General features: G+C 40.4%; 2 protein-coding genes across 8 annotated transcripts in view; both read left to right on the forward strand.

Moving 5' to 3' along the window:
- The window catches only part of HEATR5B (HEAT repeat containing 5B), a 59,505-nt gene extending 45,727 nt beyond the window's left edge, over positions 1–13,778 (forward strand). For all 3 annotated transcript variants that reach the window (XM_063328830.1, XM_063328829.1, XM_063328831.1), the window contains exons 32-36: positions 634–903; positions 3,249–3,473; positions 6,072–6,223; positions 9,195–9,408; positions 10,989–13,778. In XM_063328830.1, the coding sequence (XP_063184900.1) occupies positions 634–903; positions 3,249–3,473; positions 6,072–6,223; positions 9,195–9,408; positions 10,989–11,293 (1,166 nt within the window). In that variant the 3' untranslated portion in view covers positions 11,294–13,778. The remainder of the gene's footprint in view (positions 1–633; positions 904–3,248; positions 3,474–6,071; positions 6,224–9,194; positions 9,409–10,988) is intronic.
- Positions 13,779–15,035: 1,257 nt separating this feature from the next.
- STRN (striatin) overlaps positions 15,036–21,734 on the forward strand; it is a 66,436-nt gene continuing 59,737 nt past the window's right edge. For 2 of the 5 annotated variants that reach the window (XR_010070287.1, XM_063328839.1), the window contains exon 1: positions 15,037–15,397. Coding sequence is in view for 4 of the 5 variants with exons in the window: in XM_063328839.1 (XP_063184909.1) it covers positions 15,092–15,397 (306 nt within the window). In the remaining variant the exon portion in view is untranslated. Of the gene's footprint in view, positions 15,398–21,734 lie in introns of all 5 variants that reach the window. The other 3 variants (XM_063328841.1, XM_063328843.1, XM_063328840.1) reach the window with 2 other exon arrangements.

Consider the following 21,734-nt stretch of genomic DNA (forward strand, 5'->3'; position numbering starts at 1 on the left):
AACGCTAGCAATCATTTAAATTCCCAGTAGCTCCATAGGGGTAGTTCAGGCCAGCTTTGACTTACTGAATCTCTGTTTGTGTTTAATGGGAGAAGGAGAAAGACTGCAGCTGCCCAAGCTGCCATTCAAAAGAGAGACTTTTGGAACTGAATGCACTGAAATCATGAACTCAGACATAGAATCCTACAATGCTTTTCTGTTCTCTTATTTCATAATCAATGTAGGCTGAAATAAAATTTTGTCGGAATGGAACATTTACTTAATAGCCATTAAATTAAAAAATACTGTTGGGCCTATTTATTTGGTGGTCATTGCTGTTAATTTTACAATTAGTTTTAAAAGAAGCAAAATAATTCCTGCATTTTTATTTTGTGTAAGTATTGCTATTTTTTTTTCCTAGTTCGATATGGATTTTTAAGTATTGTTGCAATCACAACACTTCTAAAGCATTTTAAACCCCTTTACGTCATTCTAATTAAAACATTTAGTTTGACATGAACCATGTTTGTCATATCTTACTGTGAAGCAACGTTTTCCTCTTGATTTTTAACGTTTTTTTTAGAGTGTTTCATGTAAGCTTTGGTATGGAATCCTCCTTAAGTGTATTCTCAGACATTTCTTTCCTTTTTTCAGATGAAGATGATATTGAGGAAAAAGAAAATCCTCTTGCTTTAGGAGAGGGAGGTGCAAGTGGTGGTCTTGTGCCGGGAAAATCTCTGGTCTTTGCAGCCATGGAATTGCTCATGTTTATCCTAGTACGGCACATGCCCCATCTGAGCTCAAAAATGTCAGATTCTCCAAGTCACATTGCTGCCAAATCCCACCTCTCTGAGGAAAGTGCTCGTCTTGTGGCCGCCACTGTTACTATACTGTCTGACCTGCCTTCTCTGTGTTCTCCAGCAGGTAAGGTATTGTAACAAAATATATGTGAGTGGTCACTATAGGGGAGGCATAATGAGCATATGATGTTAAAAGCAAATGAAGTATATTTTCACGGGATACTTTAAAGGTCATCTATTGAAAATTATATTTAGGTTCTAAAATAAATGAAGAGTTCAGGCTTTTTCAGTGAGCAACATGAAGGAAATGACTTGATTTTAAGTTTGCATGTGTGCTGCAAGTTTGCTGAGGAAATGAGTTCTATATCACTATGATGTTATTGGGTTTTTTTCCCCTTCCTTTTTTTCATGATTTTGAAACCTTTTGGCCAATTGTAATCATATTGTTAAAGAATATAGACATCTCAGAGATAATTAAATTCCTGAGAAGTTCATGAAAAGTAGCAGCTGGATGAAAAGAGAATCCTACTGAGTTAAAAACCAGCACAATTCAGCTGTGATACGCTTGGTTTTTGCAGCCGTTGGCTGTCAGTCATCCCAAATGTGTCTCTAAACTAAATGGAGCTTTCTTCTGCCCAGGGAGACTGTCACAAAGGATATGTGTAAACTAGGGTAATTGCACTGACTGGAGTTCATGGGTGAAGGACACAATTGCACGGGAAGCTGTGCTCTTTGAGTTTTGCTTTTCAGAGAACAAATTGCTTAATTGTTGTCCTGTGGGTCTCTGGGAAGTTTCACACGCGGATGTAGATAAGACATTTTGCAGGTTGGTCCCTTAATGAGATGCATGCTAAATAACATATTTTGACAAAGTCATGCTCAGAACACAACATGGGCTGTCTTCAAATGGACAATCTGTGTTGTGCAATTCTTTAAAAAACAGTAGATTTTGAGATGATCTGGTGTCCTGCACTGTTTTTGTTTGATTCCTGGTTCTTTTTCTTTTCTCTCTTTTTTTTTTTTTTTGGGGGGGTGGTGGAATGGGCAAAAAGAGTAATGGTACTACTTGTGTTGATTGGATTGAAGGCATGACTCCCAACATTTGCCAAGTCACCCGCAAAAGTAGCTCAGAAACTATTGTTAGTCTACAGAGACTAAGGCTAGAGTTGTTGTTTGGTTTTTGGTTTTTTTTTTTTTTCCCTCATCCAGAAGATGTAGCCAACTGAGAGCTGTAGAGGGGGGTGGTGGCAATAGTACATGCACAAACATTTGTGTTAATTGAACCTTTGGATGTAAGGGAGACTGTGAACAAAGAGAACAGGGGGGTTGGACTAGATGACCTTTAAAGGTCCCTTCCAACCCAACACATTCTATGATTCTATGAATTCATCACTTTCTGTGACTGAGTGGGTTTTTTATATTTCTTCTTCTTTCTTTAAAACATGAGCATCTTGCAGTCTCCATCGGACAAGATCCTGGGCAATGTGATTTAGAGGAACTGCTACTTCGAAAAAGGGGGTTGGACTAGATGACCTCCAGCAGTCCCTCCCAGTCATTAATTATTCTTAGTGTATTTATCCTCACAGTGTTCCCATAATTAGGAAAATGGCAAGATTTGTGTTTCCACAAATGTGGAAAAATGAGGCATAGAAAAGATACAGAAAGAGAATTGACTGAAGTGAGCTGTAGAGTGATATTACACATCTAAACTCAATAGCACCCTTCTTTCAGCCCTACAGGGGCTTAAAGCCTACCCCTGTTATTGAAACTCCTTCTAATAAAGTTCCCATGTGTCTAAAGTCAGGTTATGCGCTACTTGACCAGTATTTCTTGACTATGGCTAACTTGCATCTGCAGGACTAGCTGCACAAAACAGATAGGTGTTGATTTCTTTAGAAAGGCAATGCAGTAGGAGGAGAATTGTTTTGTCTCATTTGTAGAGTAGTCAGATGGCTACAGCTTTTGCCCAGGATGTGAGACACCCAGATAACTTCCTTACTTTGCTTCTAGGGCTTGTACCATACACCAGCTTCCTTGGAAAGTGCCATAACTTGGTTTGGATACCTGTTTCTTGTTGTTGTTATTTATTTTATATACTCATATGCAGATCCTGTTTTAAGATATTTAACAATCTGGATGTGTTCAATATGATACATACCATGTGTCACATGCCATGTAGGGCAAAACTTTAATAGCTGAATCATCATTCCTGAATTGACAGCAACATTTGAAGTGTTGGCTTGTATGACTTGTGTTATGATACGCTTCAGTGGTACTGATGAATGAATTTGGTGGTAAAATATTGAATGGCTCACATCACTTGCTATTTAAATTGCAGTTTATCTTGGTGTCTCCTTTGTCTCCTAGCCATATATATCCATATTGGGAAAGCTGAAAAGGTTATCTACCACACTTGTTGGAATTAACTTCAGAAACTCTATTTTGTGTTTGTTTTTGGGTTTTTCTTAGGATGTATGACAATCTTACCCACTATCCTATTTTTGATTACAAGAGTATTGAAAGAAACAGCAGTAAAATCAGCAGATAACCAGGTCCCACCTCCAGTCAGTGCGGCCCTTCAAGCGATAAAAACTATTGTTACTCTTCCAACAGTCAAGACTGATGAAACTCAAAAACAATGGACAGGTCTTATCCGCAGCACTCTGGCATCTATCTTGGAATACTCTCAACCTGGTAAGTGGTTTCCCAGTGCAGGAGAGTTAAAGTTACAGAACTGGGCTTTGCTGTAATGAAAAGGCAAGTATTATGTCTGCCTATAATATAATAGGCTTCATGTCTGAGGGTTGGGGATTAAAAGTGGTAATGAATTGCTTGTAAAATTGAAATGGGAGAAAGACCTGAGTGCACAGAGCATAACTGATCAAAGCTATTTAATAGTTGAAGACAAGCAGAGCATTGGCTTTAAGAAAATACAGTTACATCTCAGGACTTCCCATCCCAGATTTGTCCTTGTTTTCTTTGATACTATTGATCATAATCTCCTGTTTTGCCTTTTGCAGTTCATCTCAAAGCTGCCCCCCCCCCTCCCCCCAGCCCTTTCTGTAGGGTATTTTTCTGTCCTAGTTCAGACTTTCCTCTTCCATTTTGAATCCCTTTTTATGATGTGATTATTTCATGCTTTAGGTTTTTCTTCGGCTGACCTTACCAGTCTTCATTGTTTCAGCTAGTGACTTGTTTCTGGAACTCAGAAATCTACCTTCTGGTATCTGTCAGTCTTTCTGACATCTGCTGACTGTCTTGCAAGTAAAATCTAAAGGAGTCGTAAACTGAATTCACTTCAGTTCATGGACCATGCCTTAATTTCTGTCACTACTGGCAACTGTAGATATGTTGGCAAGGTCTGAGCAAACTATCATTTCCACCCCTCCTTTCCTCTTTCCACAGAATACCTGCTAGCTTAAAGGAAAGGAGATTTTAGTTGCCAAACCAGTGTTTGTATGGGAACTGATCTCTTTACTGAAACTGTAATTGTTCAGTACTGTACATGGATTCGACACCTTGAATTAAATCTCAAGAAAAATGGCAGTCAGTGTATCATTTAAGTGTTTGCTGACATGATTCATGTAGTCTTAATGACAGTGAGTGTTAAAGTGAATAAGTGTGAAGACAGCAAGTGATAATTGTGGCATGGTTCATAGTGGAGCAGGATATTCACAATACTCTTACAAGCTTTCAGTGGTGAGAAAAAAATCCTATCCCTGCCAAAAAAATCTGTTACCCACCAGCAGGATGTCTACTGTGTCTCTTTAGAGAACTGCAGACTACTTCTCTTGGTTCACATTCGTACTTTGCCTTACCCTTCAAAAAGCAAAAAAGATGTACGTCTCAGCACATAGTTAGCAAAAGAGAGACACAAAGATCTGTCATTTGCATAATGGTAGTTCAGCCAAAAACCATCCCATTACATCGCCCAGGAGTCATTTATAGAGACTGAAGAGAGCCTTGAATAGAGTTACTCATGTGAGAGATAGGGACTCATGTGAGAGATAGGGAGCAAGTAGGTAGTTGCAAACAATCCTGAAAATGTCTGAAGGGGAAGGATCAGTAGATTTGTGTTAACCAAGTCAAACTCCTAATTGGATTTGTCACATCAGCTTTTGTCTTCCAGCCTTTTGTTACTGTAAAGATTTCCCAGTTCCTCTGTCCAGAAACATTACTGGCTTTAGGCTTTTTTGCAGACTTCAGAAATCTTTGTCGGTTCCTTGCAAGAGTGTATGTTTTCTTTTTCCTTTCCAGTCTTCTGTGGAGTAGGACACATCACACACATAAGAATCTAAGCAAGGTCTATTGCATACGATTTCAAGTCTCACAATAAAATGTAAACAAATTCAAAATAAAAAAAAATTAAACACATTTTTCACTTAAAATGTTTGGAGTAGTTTTTTGAAATTTGAGGTTTTGAAGTTTGAGTTTTTGAGGTTTCGCATCATGGCTAAGCCAATTGAATGACTAGCTGACATCTGTAAAGGGCAGTCATGCTGTTTTTCTTTTTGCTGACTATGTAGCTGCTGTTTCTTTGTGCCTCTCAAGGGACAGCAGAACCAATCTGGCCAACAAACCCAGAAGAACAGTACTTTATACATATAAAATATATATATTATAATAATTATATATAAACATAGGGGTTTTTTTTCCCTGCTGATGTAAATTCACGAATGAGATCGTGAAGACAGAGCTTGTGCAAGGAAAAAAAGGATGACAATGGCAAATACAGGCTAAGTGAAAAGTGGGAAAGTTTAAGTAGGACTGTTTTTATTTGTGACAGGTAGTGTCAGATCAGCTAGTCTGTTATGTGAAACCTCATGTCAGGTAAAAGTTGTTGCCATGCTGGGTATCAGTTTCTTACTCTGCTGTACCAGCTGAAGAGAATAAAAAAAAAAAAAAAAAAAAAAAAGTGAAGTATTTTTTTAATGGGGAAAAGATCTAAAAAATACATTTTTCCTCTCTTACTTACATGTTGAAAACAAAAAATACGACTTGGTCAGAGAAAGTGTGGCTGATGTTTTTTCCTTGATATTTAAGTTTCAGAAAGCTTGACTGACTTTATTAAAGCAACTATTAGAATAGAGTTGCTCAGCTTTTTGCCAGTTGCTATCAATAATGATAAAGTGATTCTGTAGTAAGTAAATGCATATTTGTATGCAGCTGCAAATAATGTCAGGTACATTTATTTCCTCTTCGTGAGTTTATCCATGTTCATTGCCTTTTACTAAATAAATTGGAAACCCTTTTTGGAGTAAGCTAATAGCATGTTTGTCTTTTGTTTTTCAGAAGCCTCTAAGCCTATTCTTGATGAAGTAAGCATACTTACAGCTATTGCTCTCTTCCTTTTGTCAGCAAGCACTGAAATAATTGGAGTGCAGTCTTTACAAAATGGATGTATGAACAGATTTAAAAGTGCATTAAATTCCTGTGATCCTTGGGTAAGATCATGTTATAGGAATGTGAATAATATATAGCTGAGAAAAACTAATTGTTATTTACTTAACTCTATTTCTTGAATGCTTTGTGATCCCTTTACTTCAGAGACAGATATTGATTGTCAAAATAACTAGAATTTTCAATAGCGTATTATAGAAACTCTTTAGTGAGTAAAACAACCCAGGGTAAGCTCTTCTAGATAACGTGTGTTCATGGCCTTGTGCCATGTTCTCGACTTGCAGCTTTTTAAAGTGGTGACATTTCTGCATTAATACTAATCTTTTATAATACAAACTAAACCACTTTTTCTGCAGATAAAATTACAGTCCACAACATTTCTGATGAATTTTATATTTGCTTTTGCAAAACCTGTGCTTATTTCCCGTGTCCAAAGACAACTCAATTTGAGTGCGAAAATGTAATTTTGTGGTCACCATCAGAACATCTACAGATTTTTGAATCATCTGTCTCCTGATTCCACTTCTGTCCTTTTGTTTGTCTTTATGAATATTCTTCTAAACTATTTTCTCACTAAAGAGGGAAACTAAAATTTGTAGACTGATTTTGTTCAAGCAGGCTAATGCGCTGTATAGGTAAGCTTAACTGCTCCAGCCAAGTACACATCGGTTTGAGTGGGTATACAAATCTGTAGGTGGGAGCTAAAGTGAAAGATATATAGTGTTTCCACAAGTGAGCATTGCAGAGATTCTCGAGAAGAAAAACACACAAAAAATGCTGATGTGTTTAGGGTCACAGTGAGGCATTTAAAATCACGTTTAGACTGATAATTCTTCTCTGCAGCAGGGCTGACATTTTCCAGGTGGACATAAAATTCAGTTGGTTCTGAAGCCTGACTTCAGGTGGAAAGCTACTTAAAATTTTAGCGTGTGAATGGAAATGTTAGTTGTATTGCGCAGAAACTTTTATGTCATATTCTCTCTCAGCTCTGTCTAAACACATGAACAGTGAGAGAAGTTCATCTTTGACCACCACTCTGCTGGAAAGCTGTCCGTGAGCTGGAACTTAAACCACTATTCTTGTAATTCACAGAGAATGCTTTGACAGCAGCCAGATTGTGTCCACTCTCCTGGCTGATGTGCAGAACATATACTCTGTAATACTTGTGTGTTCCTTCTAGTTTTTTAAATGTAAAACACTCATTGTTGGGGTCAGTAACTAGACACCTGTTTGTAATAAAAAATTATACTGATTGTACTACAAGCATTGAACCGATTTTGGAAAAAAACTCTTCTAAGGAAATACCGCTGCCTCATAAGAAATACAGGAGTATTTTTTTAAAGTGTTACCACCTGCAAAAGTCTGAAAGGTTAGATATCATGTATAGTAGTAACCAGAAGGCTGGTGAGCTCAATTTCATTTTGCCCCAACAAGGGAACTTAGTTGAGGGACCCTTGTCTCTCAATGCTAATGAGTACGTTTTACAGGACAGTGTGCTTTACATGCTTTGAAGAAGCCCTGATTTTTACCTCACAGGAACTTTTGTAGACATCTGTGAGTGCAGAATAGTCAAAAGATTTATATTGTATAAATGGAATAAAAGAAGTTTGGAGGAAATTTTGCTGTCAGATGGAGTCATAAAACGCTTATTTGAATTATGCATGCATGTAAGAAAAGAGACTTTTACCCCTTATTTCAACGGCTAATAATCTTAACAGCTAATAGGGAGTAAAGTTTAAAGAATGTAGACAGAAAGGGAAGGGAATTATTTGGAGTGGTATAGAGAGATAGCGGACACAGGTCAAAGATGATGCTGAGTAAGGCATTAGGATAAAATGTTCTTCTGGGGAGCTCTGTTAGAAAGCATAGAAATGCTTCTTCCAATACCATTATTACTTCTGGCCTTAAAAATGGATTTGTATAAAAAAAAAACAACAACTTGCAGCCCTATACTAGTGAATTAACTTGTATTTTCTCACTATTAGTTTTTATTATCTATCACTTGTATTCAATGTTTTTATCTATACATCTATGTTTCCAGTCATCCCTAGATCTCCTCACGGATGATTGTGTTCAGTAATACGTCCTCTAGAATGTTTCTGTTCAGCATGTGCTCAATAACTCATCCTGTTTGGACTTGAGTGCAGTTTGAAAGCATGAGCAACGTTTTATCCTTGTATTTGTTGTGGGGCTTTACCTTTTCAAAAGTTCTGGGTTATTTGTGTGGTATTCTGGAGGAAGATTTTTCTACATCCAAATGAAATGCATTCATAAGTTCATCTAAACAAGATCATCAGTGAGTCATTTTCCCAAATGTTGACTTTAATAATCCCCGCTTTCCAGAGAAAAGAGCGGGAGGGGGGGAAAAAAACAGAAGGAAGACAAGGAGGGGGTTCTGTGATCCAGCTCACTGTATAGCCACGTGTATACTCCTGTGCTACTACCAGCACAAGATGGAGAATGAGAAGGAAGGAAGGACAGGCCTGCCACTTTTGGCTACAGCCTTGGCTCACGTTAGAGCAATAAGATCACTTTAATCTGATCTGAATCATTTTTATGGGCTGTTTTATCCTTCTGAGATTGGAATAGCATTTCATGATTTTGCTATTACTATATAGACATATTTACTATTAGTGCTGTTAGTTTTGAGACTTAAAGGTGTAGCTCTCTGTGGACCTGTGTGACTGAATTGTATCACATTAACTATTCCATTATTTTCTCTGAGTTCATTTTGTTACTACTACTTAGTACCTGCATGTTCTTTCTAACTGGCCTTCCTTTTATTGAAAACTGGGATAATATTATTTTAGCAGATGGGCTGTGTTGCTGCTTTCCTCTTATTCAGTATGTTTCCTTCCCCTTTAGTCTTCTCTTTCTCTTTTTTTTTTTTTTTTTTTTTTTTTTTTTTTTTTTTTTAGTATCACGTGTCTCACATACATAGATAAGAGAGTTTATTAGAATTCCCTGAGTTAACAAATAACTTTCAGGACAACGTATTTATCTTGATTCAATTAGGTTCAAGCCAAGTGTTACCAGCTTCTGCTTTCAGTGTTCCAACACACCAATCGTGCCCTGTCAACTCCATATATTCATTCATTGGCCCCTATCATGGTTGAGAAGTTGAAAGCTGTGGAAAGGAGCCGCCCGAACAACAACCTGGAGCTGTTAGCAGTCCAGGAAGGAATTAAAGTCCTTGAAACGTTGGTTGCCCTTGGTGAGGAGCAGAATAGTAAGTACTTCGTTTTTTCTAGAGAAATGTGTAATGCTAAAATAGAATATTGAGCATTAGAAATCTTGCAGTTAGGAACTTGATGGCATAGTCACAAATAGACCGCGTCTGCGCAACATGCCTTTCTAATTCCAGTACTAGAACTTTCGTACACCTGGACTCGTATAGCACACACACTCTGATATGCCTTTGTATTTCTGGTGGTTGCAGGAAAAAAATTCTAAAGATGAACTGCAGCACTGAGTGGTGTTTTCTTCTCTTTGGAAAAGAGTAGTTCACACTGTTCAAATTTACTTTTTTGACATTGTTAACTTTCATTTACTTTAGCAGACTCATCACTTTTATCTGGTTGCTTCTACCAGCTCAACAAAGTTTATCTAAAAAGCCCAAGAAATTGAATTGTACTGGTCAGAATATCTTGATTGTAGGTGGAGCCTCCTGTTTGCTTCAGTAGATAGAATACAGTATTTGTAGTTTAAGTTCAGTTATTCTTTAACTGAAACAATGCGTTTTCTAAAGGCTTACTCTGCCGACATTTGGCTCTAAACGCTGATAAAGTTCCTTGTAAAAAATATTACTGTTGGTTTTGTGTGGTTTCCTCTGCCCCACCCCCAACACATACTCTCTGTTGGTATTTCTCTTCATTGATGATAAAACACTAAATGTATGTTTACTTCAGCCCCATTCTGCTTCTGGCACAGTTGTTTGAAACACATTTAAAGTGAGACAGTAACTGAAGCAAATGAGGAAACAGAACATCTGATTTTTGCTGGCTGGAGACAGTCACCCTATGAGTATGAATTTAGTAAAAATCTTTAGGGGAAAATCATTAATACTCTGATAACCTACAGAATTTTAGATAAATGAGTTACCATTAATATTTAAGTTCTTTGAACTTAAAATTTACAATTAATGTTACACACTTCAAAGGCATACTTGTATGCTTGCTAGATACAAAAATTAGCGCTATTGCTTAAGTTCAGCTCCTTTTTTGTTCTAAAGATAAACCCTTTTGATCACTGCGCCATTTTGGGCTGTGGCCTCATTAGGTCACACTAGCCCAAGCAATAGCTGTGTTGCTGGTTTTTGGGATTGGAACCTTCCAGGGTGGAGCAATGTAGCAGATAACTGTCCTTGACTTTGTCGTGAACAGTTGCACGTGTGGTTCTGTTGTGCTCACTAGAGGCCAATATTCAGATTCAATCAAATAATGTTCCTTTCTGCCTGAAAGTGTTTTGAAATCCTTCAATATGATAGGCACTCTATATCTTATGATCTCTTATCAATGATCTGTAAACAGATGGTGCAAAGGCATCTTTAAAGAAGTATCAGGAACAAAATAATTATGATGAACAATAATAGAAGTCTGAAACACGGTCCTGGTGAGAAAGATTTGAGTGACCAAAGGACAGGAAACCATCTACATTTCAGTTGGTTTTTATTTGATCTTTTATTAATTACAGTGTTTATTGTCAATTCTGAAAACAAAATTACCCTTATCAGTCTAGTAACTGATAAAATTATTTTTCTTTTGTTCTCTGATAAGGATATTACACTATTTTATTTTCTTTCATTTTTAGGAGTCCAGTTGCTTGCCCTTCTCGTTCCCACTCTGATCTCCTATTTATTGAATGAAAATGCCTTTGCGTCTGCATCTCCAGCATCTAAGGATCTTCACGAATTTGCACTTCAGAATCTAATGCACATTGGTCCACTTTACCCACATGCTTTCAAGACAGTAATGGGAGCTGCTCCTGAATTAAAAACACGTCTAGAAACTGCAGTCCGAGCAAGTCAGGCCAGCAAAGCAAAAGCAGCTGCTAGGCAACCACCACCCACAGTACATTCCACCCCAACAATTAAACTGAAAACTAGCTTTTTTTGAATTACTTTTATTATTTTTGGACCATTAAGTAGTCAGAAGCGTTACATTATCCCCGATGTGTTACTGCATATATGTCTGTAATTTTGTGTAATTTGTATGTGAAAGGCTGTCTAATAGAGCTTTGTGTAATTACTTGAAATCCATGCATTGCAAGGGAAGTGGTGTTACTTGTACTTGTATAGATTTTTAGGAAATTGAGTGTGATCATATTTATGAATTTGTGTTATAAATTATCCACAAAAAAAAATAATATTCTCTATCTGACTAAATAGTGTTATTTATTTTTAAAAGCTACCCCAAACCTTTGAGTGGTTTTTGAAATCTGGTGATTGTTATCCTACCATTGTGCAAACACACGGACACAGTGGGGACGGAGGGAAGAGGGGAAACTGTTATGCAGTACTTACCGTGTACCATGGGGAATTTCAAGTGTAGAAGTATGCACTTTTTCCTTTGAAAAACAAAGTAGGGAAGGGGATTGTCAGACCTTGTAGATCATTTCAGCTTGCATGAAAAAAAACAACAAAGAATTGAAAATTTTCAGTCTTTCTCAAGGTGAACAATCAAGCATGCTACCTTAATGAGTTGTCCTTATTTATGTGGTGTATATTTCTTTCAGATCCGTTTCCATGCTTGAATATTAATAAAGGATGCAAAGAATCTAATCCCCTATCTCTTCTAAGATAAATTTTAAAGAATGCATTGGAAATTGAGTTTATAAAGAGAGCTGCCTGCTATCTGCGGGTTTTTTTTGTAGGTGTAGATTTTGGCCCTTGTAAGGTGCTGTGCATTGGCAGTCTTCCTATTCTGCCAGACGCAGGTTGGATATGACGATTCAGTGCTCTGCTCTTTGTCCAGGTTCCTCGGTATTTAACCTTCCTGCAGGATTTTAGTCTCATTGGATGTATCTTATCTGTAGTACTTGATGAAGTTTACAGGGCCATATTACTTGAGCGCGCCTGTACTGAGTAAGGGAGCAGAACACAAGTGAGAGCCAGGCTCCTCTGGTTTTTCCTTCCCCTACCAGGCTTTTCTTTTTCGAAAAGCACGTGGCTCCCCTCAGTCTGAGTGAGTCTCATCTACAGATTTTGGAGCTCGGAGCCCAAGTTGCTGTGCTGGCCTTACAGCGCAGAGCCAGCGACTCCCAATGTCTGTCTGCTGCCAGACCTCACCCTTCCTATTGGCAGAAGTGCAGAACCATGTATTTTCTTGTGTATACAAGACTGACTTACGTGAATTTTTGGACACTGCTATTGAATTTATGGGCTTCTATAGGGATCTTTCTATACATTTTGCTTTATAGGGAGAAGCCACGTAATTAGAAGCCTCGGCTAGGCCTGATGAGTTTCATCTCTCATGTTTTTCTGGATACTTTGTAAAAACTGCATCATTTCAAAAGCTTCTACTTCAACCCAAGTATAAGAAAGGGATAGTAAGTAGAAGAGAATGCGATTAATACTTGGTCGAAATATTTGTAGGTCACTATTTTTTGCATAGGCACTTGCCTAGTCTCTCTTCCTGTAAAACCTTATATAAATAACCCTTTGAGTACCTATGCAAAATGGAGGACAAGACAATGCTTTTTTTTCCCCTACTGTATTTGGTGTGTGCAAAATAGTTAGCATAAAATCAGAAAAGCTTTTATTTCACAGTGAATATTTTAGTACTAATGTGAGGACTCAAGAAGTGGTGCATACTCTAATCTTTCCAAATTTTTATCATAAAAGGTGTTAACTTCCGAGTCTTGTTCCACGGTCCTACGGGAGTAAAGATACACGCAGAAGTAAAAACAACATGAGGAGGAAAGTAATTTCACTAATTTCTTCATCTTTGTATGTGTAGTGGGAATTAAACTGATTAACATATATCATTTTCTAATAAGTGTTTCCAGCATTACAAAGCCATTTTGCTCAGAAGTTCTGAACTTGGTTAACATTTGAAGAGAAAGTATTACGGAGACTCTTTTCGGTACAAAATTGAACACAAAAATTTTGCAAAATAAAAATAAGAAAATAACTTTATAACCTGTTTTAGATTCCCTGCCCCCAGGTAGTCTAGTAATTAATGACTTTGATGTTTGTTGGAAGCTTTTTGTCTATAATCAGTTCTTATTTACCTTAACTTTTATCTCAGCACTTCTATGTTTTGGTTAGGCTCTAGTTTACAACATGACTGGAAACTCAGAAGGCTGGGGGGAGGGGGGGGAAGTGTAGCAATCAAGCATAACTTAAGAAGTCTGTAGAAAAATAGAAAAAAGTTAGCGGAAGGGAAAACGGCACTAGATAGATGTAGAGGGATAGAGAAGGGAAAGGTTTTTCTTTGTATACTGCGTGACTGTATACAACACGCTCAACTTCCATTTGTATACACCCTTCCCCACTTTCTAGTCCTTGTTTGCTTCTTTGCTTGCTCCTGATACTAAAGGTATAATCACGTGGTTTTACATAATATTTTGCATCAAATTTCATTTGATTAAAAAACCCGAAATAACTTGAAAAGCTTGTAGTGCTTATTGGTTTTTGTCACCCTCCTTTTCATCTTTTTCTGTGTCGATGGCCTTTGTAATGTGCTTTTTCATGAAGCTCGTTTGCTGTTTCCCCTTCACATCTTTTCCTCTCTCTCTGCCATTTCCTTCCTTTCTGGGTGAGCTTGTTCTTCTACCTCGCTTCCCCACCGAGGTCCCACGGAGCGCGCTCCCTCTTCTGTGCTTTCTCCCCTCTTCCTCCCTGCTCTGTGACCATCTATAGCATTTCCCAGATGTCTTTCCCTCCTGAAGAGCAGTTGCCCACCAGCCTCAGCTCTGCTCTCTGAGAGCGGGGTCACGCGGCGGGCGAGCGCGGTTTCGGAGGGGAAACAGGAAGGGTTGCGGGGTGAGCAGCGGGAGCCCCTCCCCGCCACCTGCAGCCTCGGTGGCCACGGGCCACCTTTCACATGTGGCTCGTACCACAGCCCTGCTGTAAGGCCTGTTGGTAGCCGTGTTTTGGTGTTGGTAAGCAGGCCCAACTGCGTGTCTCCGGGAGAGGCAGGAGGGAGCGGTGGTGCCATCAGCTTGCGCCCTCAGCCCGGGGCTCTGCCGACAGTCTCAAAGTGTCTGGTTTTCCCTTTCCTCGCAGAAGATCCACCACGGTAATCCCTGGAAAACGTTCCTTTGCTGTCCTTTTCAGCATTTCCACAGATTTTCACGAACCCCTTGCGGCCCTGGGGTGGGATGATAGTCTTCCATGCTTTGACACCCGGCCGGGGGCGTGAGGGCAGGCCTCGACCCGAGTCTGTGGGACCGCTGTGGGACACCTGCCCTTCTCCTGTCCGCGGGGGGGCGGGCCGCGAGCGGTGCCGAAGCCATTTAAATCCTGCGCTGAGGCAGAGATTACGATTAATCCCTGCTCCCGCTGCTGCTCCCAGCCGCCATGCCCCTCTCTATACCCCAGCATGGCACGTCACGGGGATGAGGCTCGCTCGCTCTGACGTCATTCCTCGAAATACGGGCAGCGCGGAGGAGAAAAAGGGGATTTGAGGAAAACCTCCCTGCCTCTCTCCCCCGCCGGCCGCCCCGCCGCGGAACTACATTTCCCAGAATGCCGCCGGCGGAGGGGGCCGGGGCGAATCGCTCTCTGGGCTTGTCCCCGCCGGGCCGCCGTAGCAGCCGGCGGGGGCGGCTGTCAGGCGGTGAGGGCGGGCGGGACGCGCCCAGGTTGTTGCTGCTGCCGGGACGCGGCTGGGTGCGGGCGGCGGCTGGCGGCGGAGGAGGAGGGAGGAGGAGGGGGCGGCGGCGGGGAGCGCGGCAGACCCGACCCGGCCATGGACGAGCAAGCGGGGCCCGGCGTTTTCTTCAGCAACAACAACAATAATAACGCTCTGCTTCTGCCGCCGCCGGCGGGCGGGCCGGGGTTGGAGCCGGGCGAGGCGGCGGCAGCAGCGGCCGCCGCAGCGGCAGCAGGAGGAGGAGGAGGCGGCGGGGGGGTCTCAGCCACCGGAGCCGCCGCGCCGTTGTCGGCGTCCCGGGCTCAGTACAGCGTGCCGGGCATCCTGCATTTCCTGCAGCACGAGTGGGGCCGCTTCGAGGCGGAGCGCGCCGAGTGGGAGGCGGAGCGGGCGGAGCTGCAGGTAACACCCGCGACCTCCTTCGCTCCCCCTGTCCCCCCCCGTCCGTCATCGCTCGGGCGGCTGTTACCCTCCGGCTGCGCAGGGCCGGGGGATCCCGGTCCTGCGCAGCCGGAGGGGAGCGGCCGCCCCCCGTCGCCGCCGCCGGGCTGAGGGGCGTGACATGGCGGCCGGCCCTGAGGGGAGCGGCCCCGGCCCGCCGCGCCGCTCCGGCCGCCTCTCCGGAGTTTTCCGGGTGCCCCTCCATGGCCGGCTGCCTCAACTCGTCACCAGTTTCAAAAGCCACTGTTAAAAATTGTGTGTTGTCCCCCTCCCTCCCGTCCCACGGTGCTGGCTCGCAGCCCCTCTGGGCCCTCGGCCCCCCTGGGCCAGGCCTGCGGGACCGGCCGCAAGTCCTTTGGTAATTGCGGGACACGTTACACTGTGTTTTCCTTTGAAAAGCAGTGGGGTTGATACGCTCATTAATGCATTAAAGGGCTGATAGTGATCTTGTGGTTAAAGAACTTGTGAACTGCTGGCCTGGAGCCAGGGCTGCCAGACACTTCAGAGATGGGCTCCTTACGTTAACTCCAATAACAGCCGATAATGCAACCGTTGCCCTTGTTCCTCTTTGGCTTTCTTCACAAGAAAATCTCTGTTGTAAACCTTAGCGCTGTCCACACGACCAGCAGCCCACTGTTTGGTCCTCAGTTGGCCACGTTTGAGACTGAAAAGTGTCTGCTCGGCTTCCTTTTTAGGTCTCTCTTCTTTGTCTCTTGCTTCCTGTCCATCTCTTTTCTTTCTGTGTCTTTCCTTGAAAGTGCCGTCTTTGTCAAGAGAGTCTTCAGCCTCTTTAGCAATGCGAACTACTTCTCTGTTTTTGGTTTTCTTGTTTTGTTTTTTTTAATTAGTAGGGAAGTCGTCTTTTTAATTTACTTCCTATGGTAACATCAAATGACTGCTCTGTGAAGGGTGGCAGATGTGACATTCTTCGCTGAGGGTTCCCTTGTAGGAATTTAAAGGAAGTGGTCCTGAGGACAAAAGAGTAATTTTTATTTTAACTTCAATGATTCAATGAAAAATTCATTAGTAACTGAATCATGCTTCTGTTCACTGCGTCCAGTAAATACTATGTAGAAAGTTACTAGCTTAGCTACATATAAGAAGAACATCACGTGTCACATATCCAGTGAAGTCTCGTAAATGTCTTGACATTTTTTCATAGCTGATGTAGATCTCAGAAATGGCTTTGGAGAAAAAAAAAATCTGTTTCATAGGACCTAAGAAATTCTGCCAGTGTGTTAACAGTAATGACACTTTGCATATTTTTAGTGCCCATCAACAGAGGCTAGCATGCCATTCCTCCTCCCCCAAGTATCCCTCAAAAGCTTGGTAAATGTTATGGATGAGAGCAGAGGAAAGAAGTAGAGTATTTAAACTATTTGCCAAAGTCATGCGTTGTCAGTGGCAGAACTGTGAATATAACCTGATTACAAGTTGTTTGCTTGAACGCCTTTGGTTCTTGCCAAAACATCTCAATAAAGTTATAATTAGCTGTGGCTGGCATTGCCACAAGCTGTAACAGCATTTATCTGCTGTGGAGTCATGTTCAGAAAGGTGCAAAATTCTTGGCTGCCTCTATAGACATCAGGCGTTGTGTCTGCTGTGACCATTTGCAGTTGAATGTTCTTTGATCCATGTGAGAGGTCTGTGTTCGGGGTTCAGCAGCTACAGGATGGCTTTTAGAAATTGTACATGTACAGCTGAAGGATGAGCAGCGTTAATTAAAAACCAGTTCCGTGCTGCTTCTGAAGCCTTTCGTTGGCCCGTATATTTGGAAGTGTTTAACAGAATAATGGAAATTCGAGGTCGGGCAGTTTCTCTCTCGAGAGAGAAAGATGCAGTGCTCCTGATTCTACTTTACTAGTCTTCCATCCAATGTAAATTTAAATGTTAGATTATCTGCTCTCTTGGGAGGCTGTGTGGCAGAGAACTTATTTTGTAAGGTTGTTGTAGTATCCCATACATTTTATCTGCAATTCATCCTGTAGCGTTGACCTTTTTTTATCTCCAGTTTCCTACCTGTCGTGATGTTGAGATACTTCAGATACTTTATGCCACAGTGTTACCATGCTTGGCTTCTGCTCTGTAGTTGTTGGCTAGTTAAGCTGTACTCTGTCTCTGAAAAACACCTTGTCAGTCAGTCCCACTGTGACTTCCTATCTTTGTTTTCTTCCCCTCTAGGCTTCTTTTTATTTTATCTTTTTTTCCTTTTACTTGTAATTAATTGTGTGGAACTAAATGTGATATTCAGGTAGAGTACCTTTCTGTTGCGTTATGTGATGCTTGTTCAGGTGACACATACACACACCCCTTTCCTGGAGTTTATAACATACATGAGTTGGCAGGCCCAGGCAGCTTACTCTCTGTTCTTAGTTACTGGTCTAATACTGCATTTGCAAGGTTTCTCTTCATATCAAGTGCCTATATTTTGCTTTCCCTGGCAAATATCCATGTTTACACTGAATTTCTAATTATTTTTCATGAGGTTTTCAAATTATTGTTGTCTCTATTATATAATCTTCCTCATTCAGGGCAAAAGAGGATATCAATATTTAGATCTATGCAAGTTTCATTCATAAGCTGTGTATTTCAAATCAGAATGAAAACAGATTCATCCAGCTTATCTGCTAATTATATATTTCACTTTTAATACTTGCATTCTGTTTATGGTACTTTGACATCTGCAGATTGAAAAATTATTCTAAGAATAAACTTTCATGATGCCCTGTGAAGTAGTTCACTACAATAAACACTACCATTATTAATCGTCACTTTAGTATTCACAATCTGCATTTTAGAATGTTATCATTTATTTTCATATCTCTTTAGAAGTGAGTAATTTTCCTTTTCTGAGGTTCTTCTAGCAGCTGCTTGGGAGAGTTGACAAGAAAGGGTTTCCTGTTCTGCAAAAGTTTTAAACTTCAAATTTTTTTTTTCATTCTGCATTTTTCTGGACCATGTTTCTGAGACATTTCAGAGTTGTCATTATGTATTGGACAAGCCCATCCCAAAACAGCCGAGAGTTTGATCAAATGCATATGCAGGGCACTGAAATGCCGGTCTTTGCTTGAGGCAAGCAGGGTTTGAAATGCCTTCCATATTGGTGTCCTTGCCTTAACCATACATCTTCTGACTGGCTGGGGGTGATTCTCTGCTGTGGAATTTAATTAGCCATCTGCCACCCCTGGAGGGGAGCGGTGGGAACTCTGCCCCCGCGACTGGGACCCCCATGGAGCCGAGCGCTGCCAATGGCGTCCTTGTCCCAGCAAGCGACAAAGCTGCTGAGCTCTGCTTCTTCTGGGCTGGGTGAGCTCGGAAGGCTTTGTGTGTGTGTGTGCGTGTGTGTGTGTGTGCATGCGAATGGCTTTTGTTTTGACTAGGAATTTTGTCTCTGCAAGCAATGCATATGTTGCTGTGGAAAGTTTTGCTTCTGACAAACATTTTTCTGGCAAAAATGCTGATTTGCAGACTTGGCATTTCTCCGCATTTCACAAATGTTCTAAATTGCAACAAACTGCTATGCTGTATGTAACTGCGTGTATAGACACCCCGTGTCCTGCTAAGGAATTTTCTAGCGTTTGTCCTCTTCACTATTAAAATCTTCATTTCTTCTAACTGATAGCCATTTTCTTTAGAGTAGTAGACTGCTTTGGAGTAGTGGGACCTTATAGGATTATGTTAAAAATATTTTTCCTAGGCAAATTTTACTTTGCAAAGATTTGCAAGGAAGTTATGGAGAATGGGTGGATACAATGTGCTTGTCTTTCCACAACTGTGTTAAAAATATTCCTTATAAGGCAGTGCCAAAAGAAAAACAAAAACACCCAAATGGCAGGGAAAGAGTTAATGAAATGACATAAAACGTGGTTAAATGATAGGGAACAACTGTAATAGAAGGAATGTGATGGAAATAATAGATAAGCACTTGAGGTTGGTCATGGAAGTCAGATTGAGTGATGTTAGCTCTCTGGGGGGTCACGGATGGTGATCCTCCCCCTTGCTGCTGCTTTTCTGAGGCAAGAGGCAGGCGGTGAAACCAGGCGCGCTTCGTGGTAAGATTGTGTCCTTGGAGATAGACAAGTTAGAGTAATGAGGAGAAGGGGCAAATCAGACAGATGGCTGTGGCTATTTATAGTGTGGTTTAGGACATTCGTTACTTGATTCAGAAATAGTTGATATTTACAGTTTGTTGGCTTTTAGATAACGGTCCTCTTATTGGATTAAGCTTCTAGTTAAAAGTCACTCCGATAGCTGGATAATCTGGAAATATTGTTCAGAGAAAAAGTAATGAGCGGTGAGTTGATGAAATCAGTTATTTAGTGAATGGAAAACTCCTAAGGGTTTGGTTCGGCCAATAAAATAGAAGATAAAATACAGTTGGAAGAAGTTTTGGTTCCAAAGGATTTGGTTTGGCCAATAAAATAGAAGATAAAATACAGTTTGAAGAAGTTGTGTATAAGATTTTTGAATATGATGTGGGTCGAATCTCTGAGGTTCTCTGTGAAAGATGAATTGGCACAAGTGCTGTGGAAGTCTTTGATAAAATATTTTTTCTCATAAGGCAGCTATTACAAAGAAAACAGTGATTAATGTCAAATTCCTCTCCACCCCAGAAGGACAATATTTTCAACTTTATTGTTTCAAATGTGTCAGATAAATCAAAAGAAAGGCAGAAGAAAATAAGTCATGATCACAATACTGAGGCGTGTTTAGTTGTGAAAGATGATACTTAATGGGTCTCAGTGACTACCAGAGATGCTTTCTTTTGCTAAGTTTTTTTAGCAAACTTTCTAGTTGCCAAACTCACGCGAAGCAAAGCGGAGAAGCTTCTGTACTCTTCTTTCCTGTTTGCTTATATGCATGATTGCCAGCTAATCTCAATTGATAAACTGTCATGCCTTGTTTTATTTAGGCTGGGAGGACTAGTGGGATTAAATGTTCAGTGACAAAAGCGCTGCATTATAGAAGTGTTTGGCTTTTGTAGAGAAGTAGAATGTAAATATAAACTGATGAGACTGGTCCTTTGCAGGTCTGTACCTGGTTTTTATAGTAGTTTTGTTTTTTTTTTAATTGCGTAAATGATCCAAGCATTTCCCAGCATCAGATTTTCCTATTCTTCTCAAATCTGTTAAACCTGTCACTTAGTTTAAATGTAATGAAAAAGTGTTTCTTAAGTGGCCCTAATTCTTTTAGGAAAGTGCTGCTGTAAATATTGATGTGGCATGAACAAACAGTTTTGCAATGTTACATTGTCTCCACATGGTCTTTAAATCTTAAAAACACTATTTGGAGAAAGTTATGCTTTAAAAAAGTAGAGGATTTTCTGATTTTCATGATTTGCTTTAGAATTGTTGAATTAAGCAAAAATGAAATACGCTGTTATATTCTAGGTGGAAAACTTTGGTTTTCGATGAGAGGTTAGCATATAGTGAAACATCCTATGTGTCTTTACTAGTGTGTGTTTATAATTTAAATCAATTTCTCTGTCCTTCTAAAATTGTAGCCCTCCTTTTTCTGTTGAAGCTCTTGGCTCATGTCAGTTTTATTGCATCAGGGGTAAGTAACTTTGCACTGTTTGAACAACAAGTTGCAAATATAACTTAGCCTTTATTGGCGTTTCAGTAGACACTGAAACTTTACTTACTAATTCTAGAACAGGCTGTGTAAAATTCCCCAAGGAAGATCACATGCATCTCAAGAGACTTTTGGTTCATCTTAATTTAATCCTAAAAGAAATAAGGCTCTACAGATGCCAAGCCTCAACTAAAATTGATATCCATACACTGTTTTCTGAGAAAATAGGTATCGGTCAGCAACCTACTCAACGTATTTGGCTTCACAAGTCCTCCTTTCTAAGTTCCTTAGCCAAAAAGTGGCAAGAACTGACTTAGACATAAATGAAGGATTTTTATGTTTTGTTTTTAAATGCTGAGAAATGCTTAGATACTTGAAACAGCTCTTCTGAATCACTTCAGGATCCAAGCTTTGCAGACAATACACTAGAAAAAAAATTATCTGAAATGTGAAAACAAAGGTTCACTTTGTCATCGTGACCTTTTCTGTATGGGCCTGTAGATGGATTCATCTAGAAGATGTTCTTTTCCTATTTGAAAATTTTGCTATATGCTAACTAACATTGAATATTTTTAAAATAACGCAGTGAGAAAGAAGTTGAATTAAAGATTGCAGTGTGGAAAGACTGCTTTTTTTCTGCTCTTAGCCAGGAATATATTTCACTTCAGGGCAGTCACATAGGGCAGGATTGCAAAAGCACTGGAACAAAAATGGCATGCACAAT

Source organism: Chroicocephalus ridibundus, chromosome 3, assembly GCF_963924245.1.
Source record: "Chroicocephalus ridibundus chromosome 3, bChrRid1.1, whole genome shotgun sequence".
NCBI classification, from domain to species: domain Eukaryota; kingdom Metazoa; phylum Chordata; class Aves; order Charadriiformes; family Laridae; genus Chroicocephalus; species Chroicocephalus ridibundus.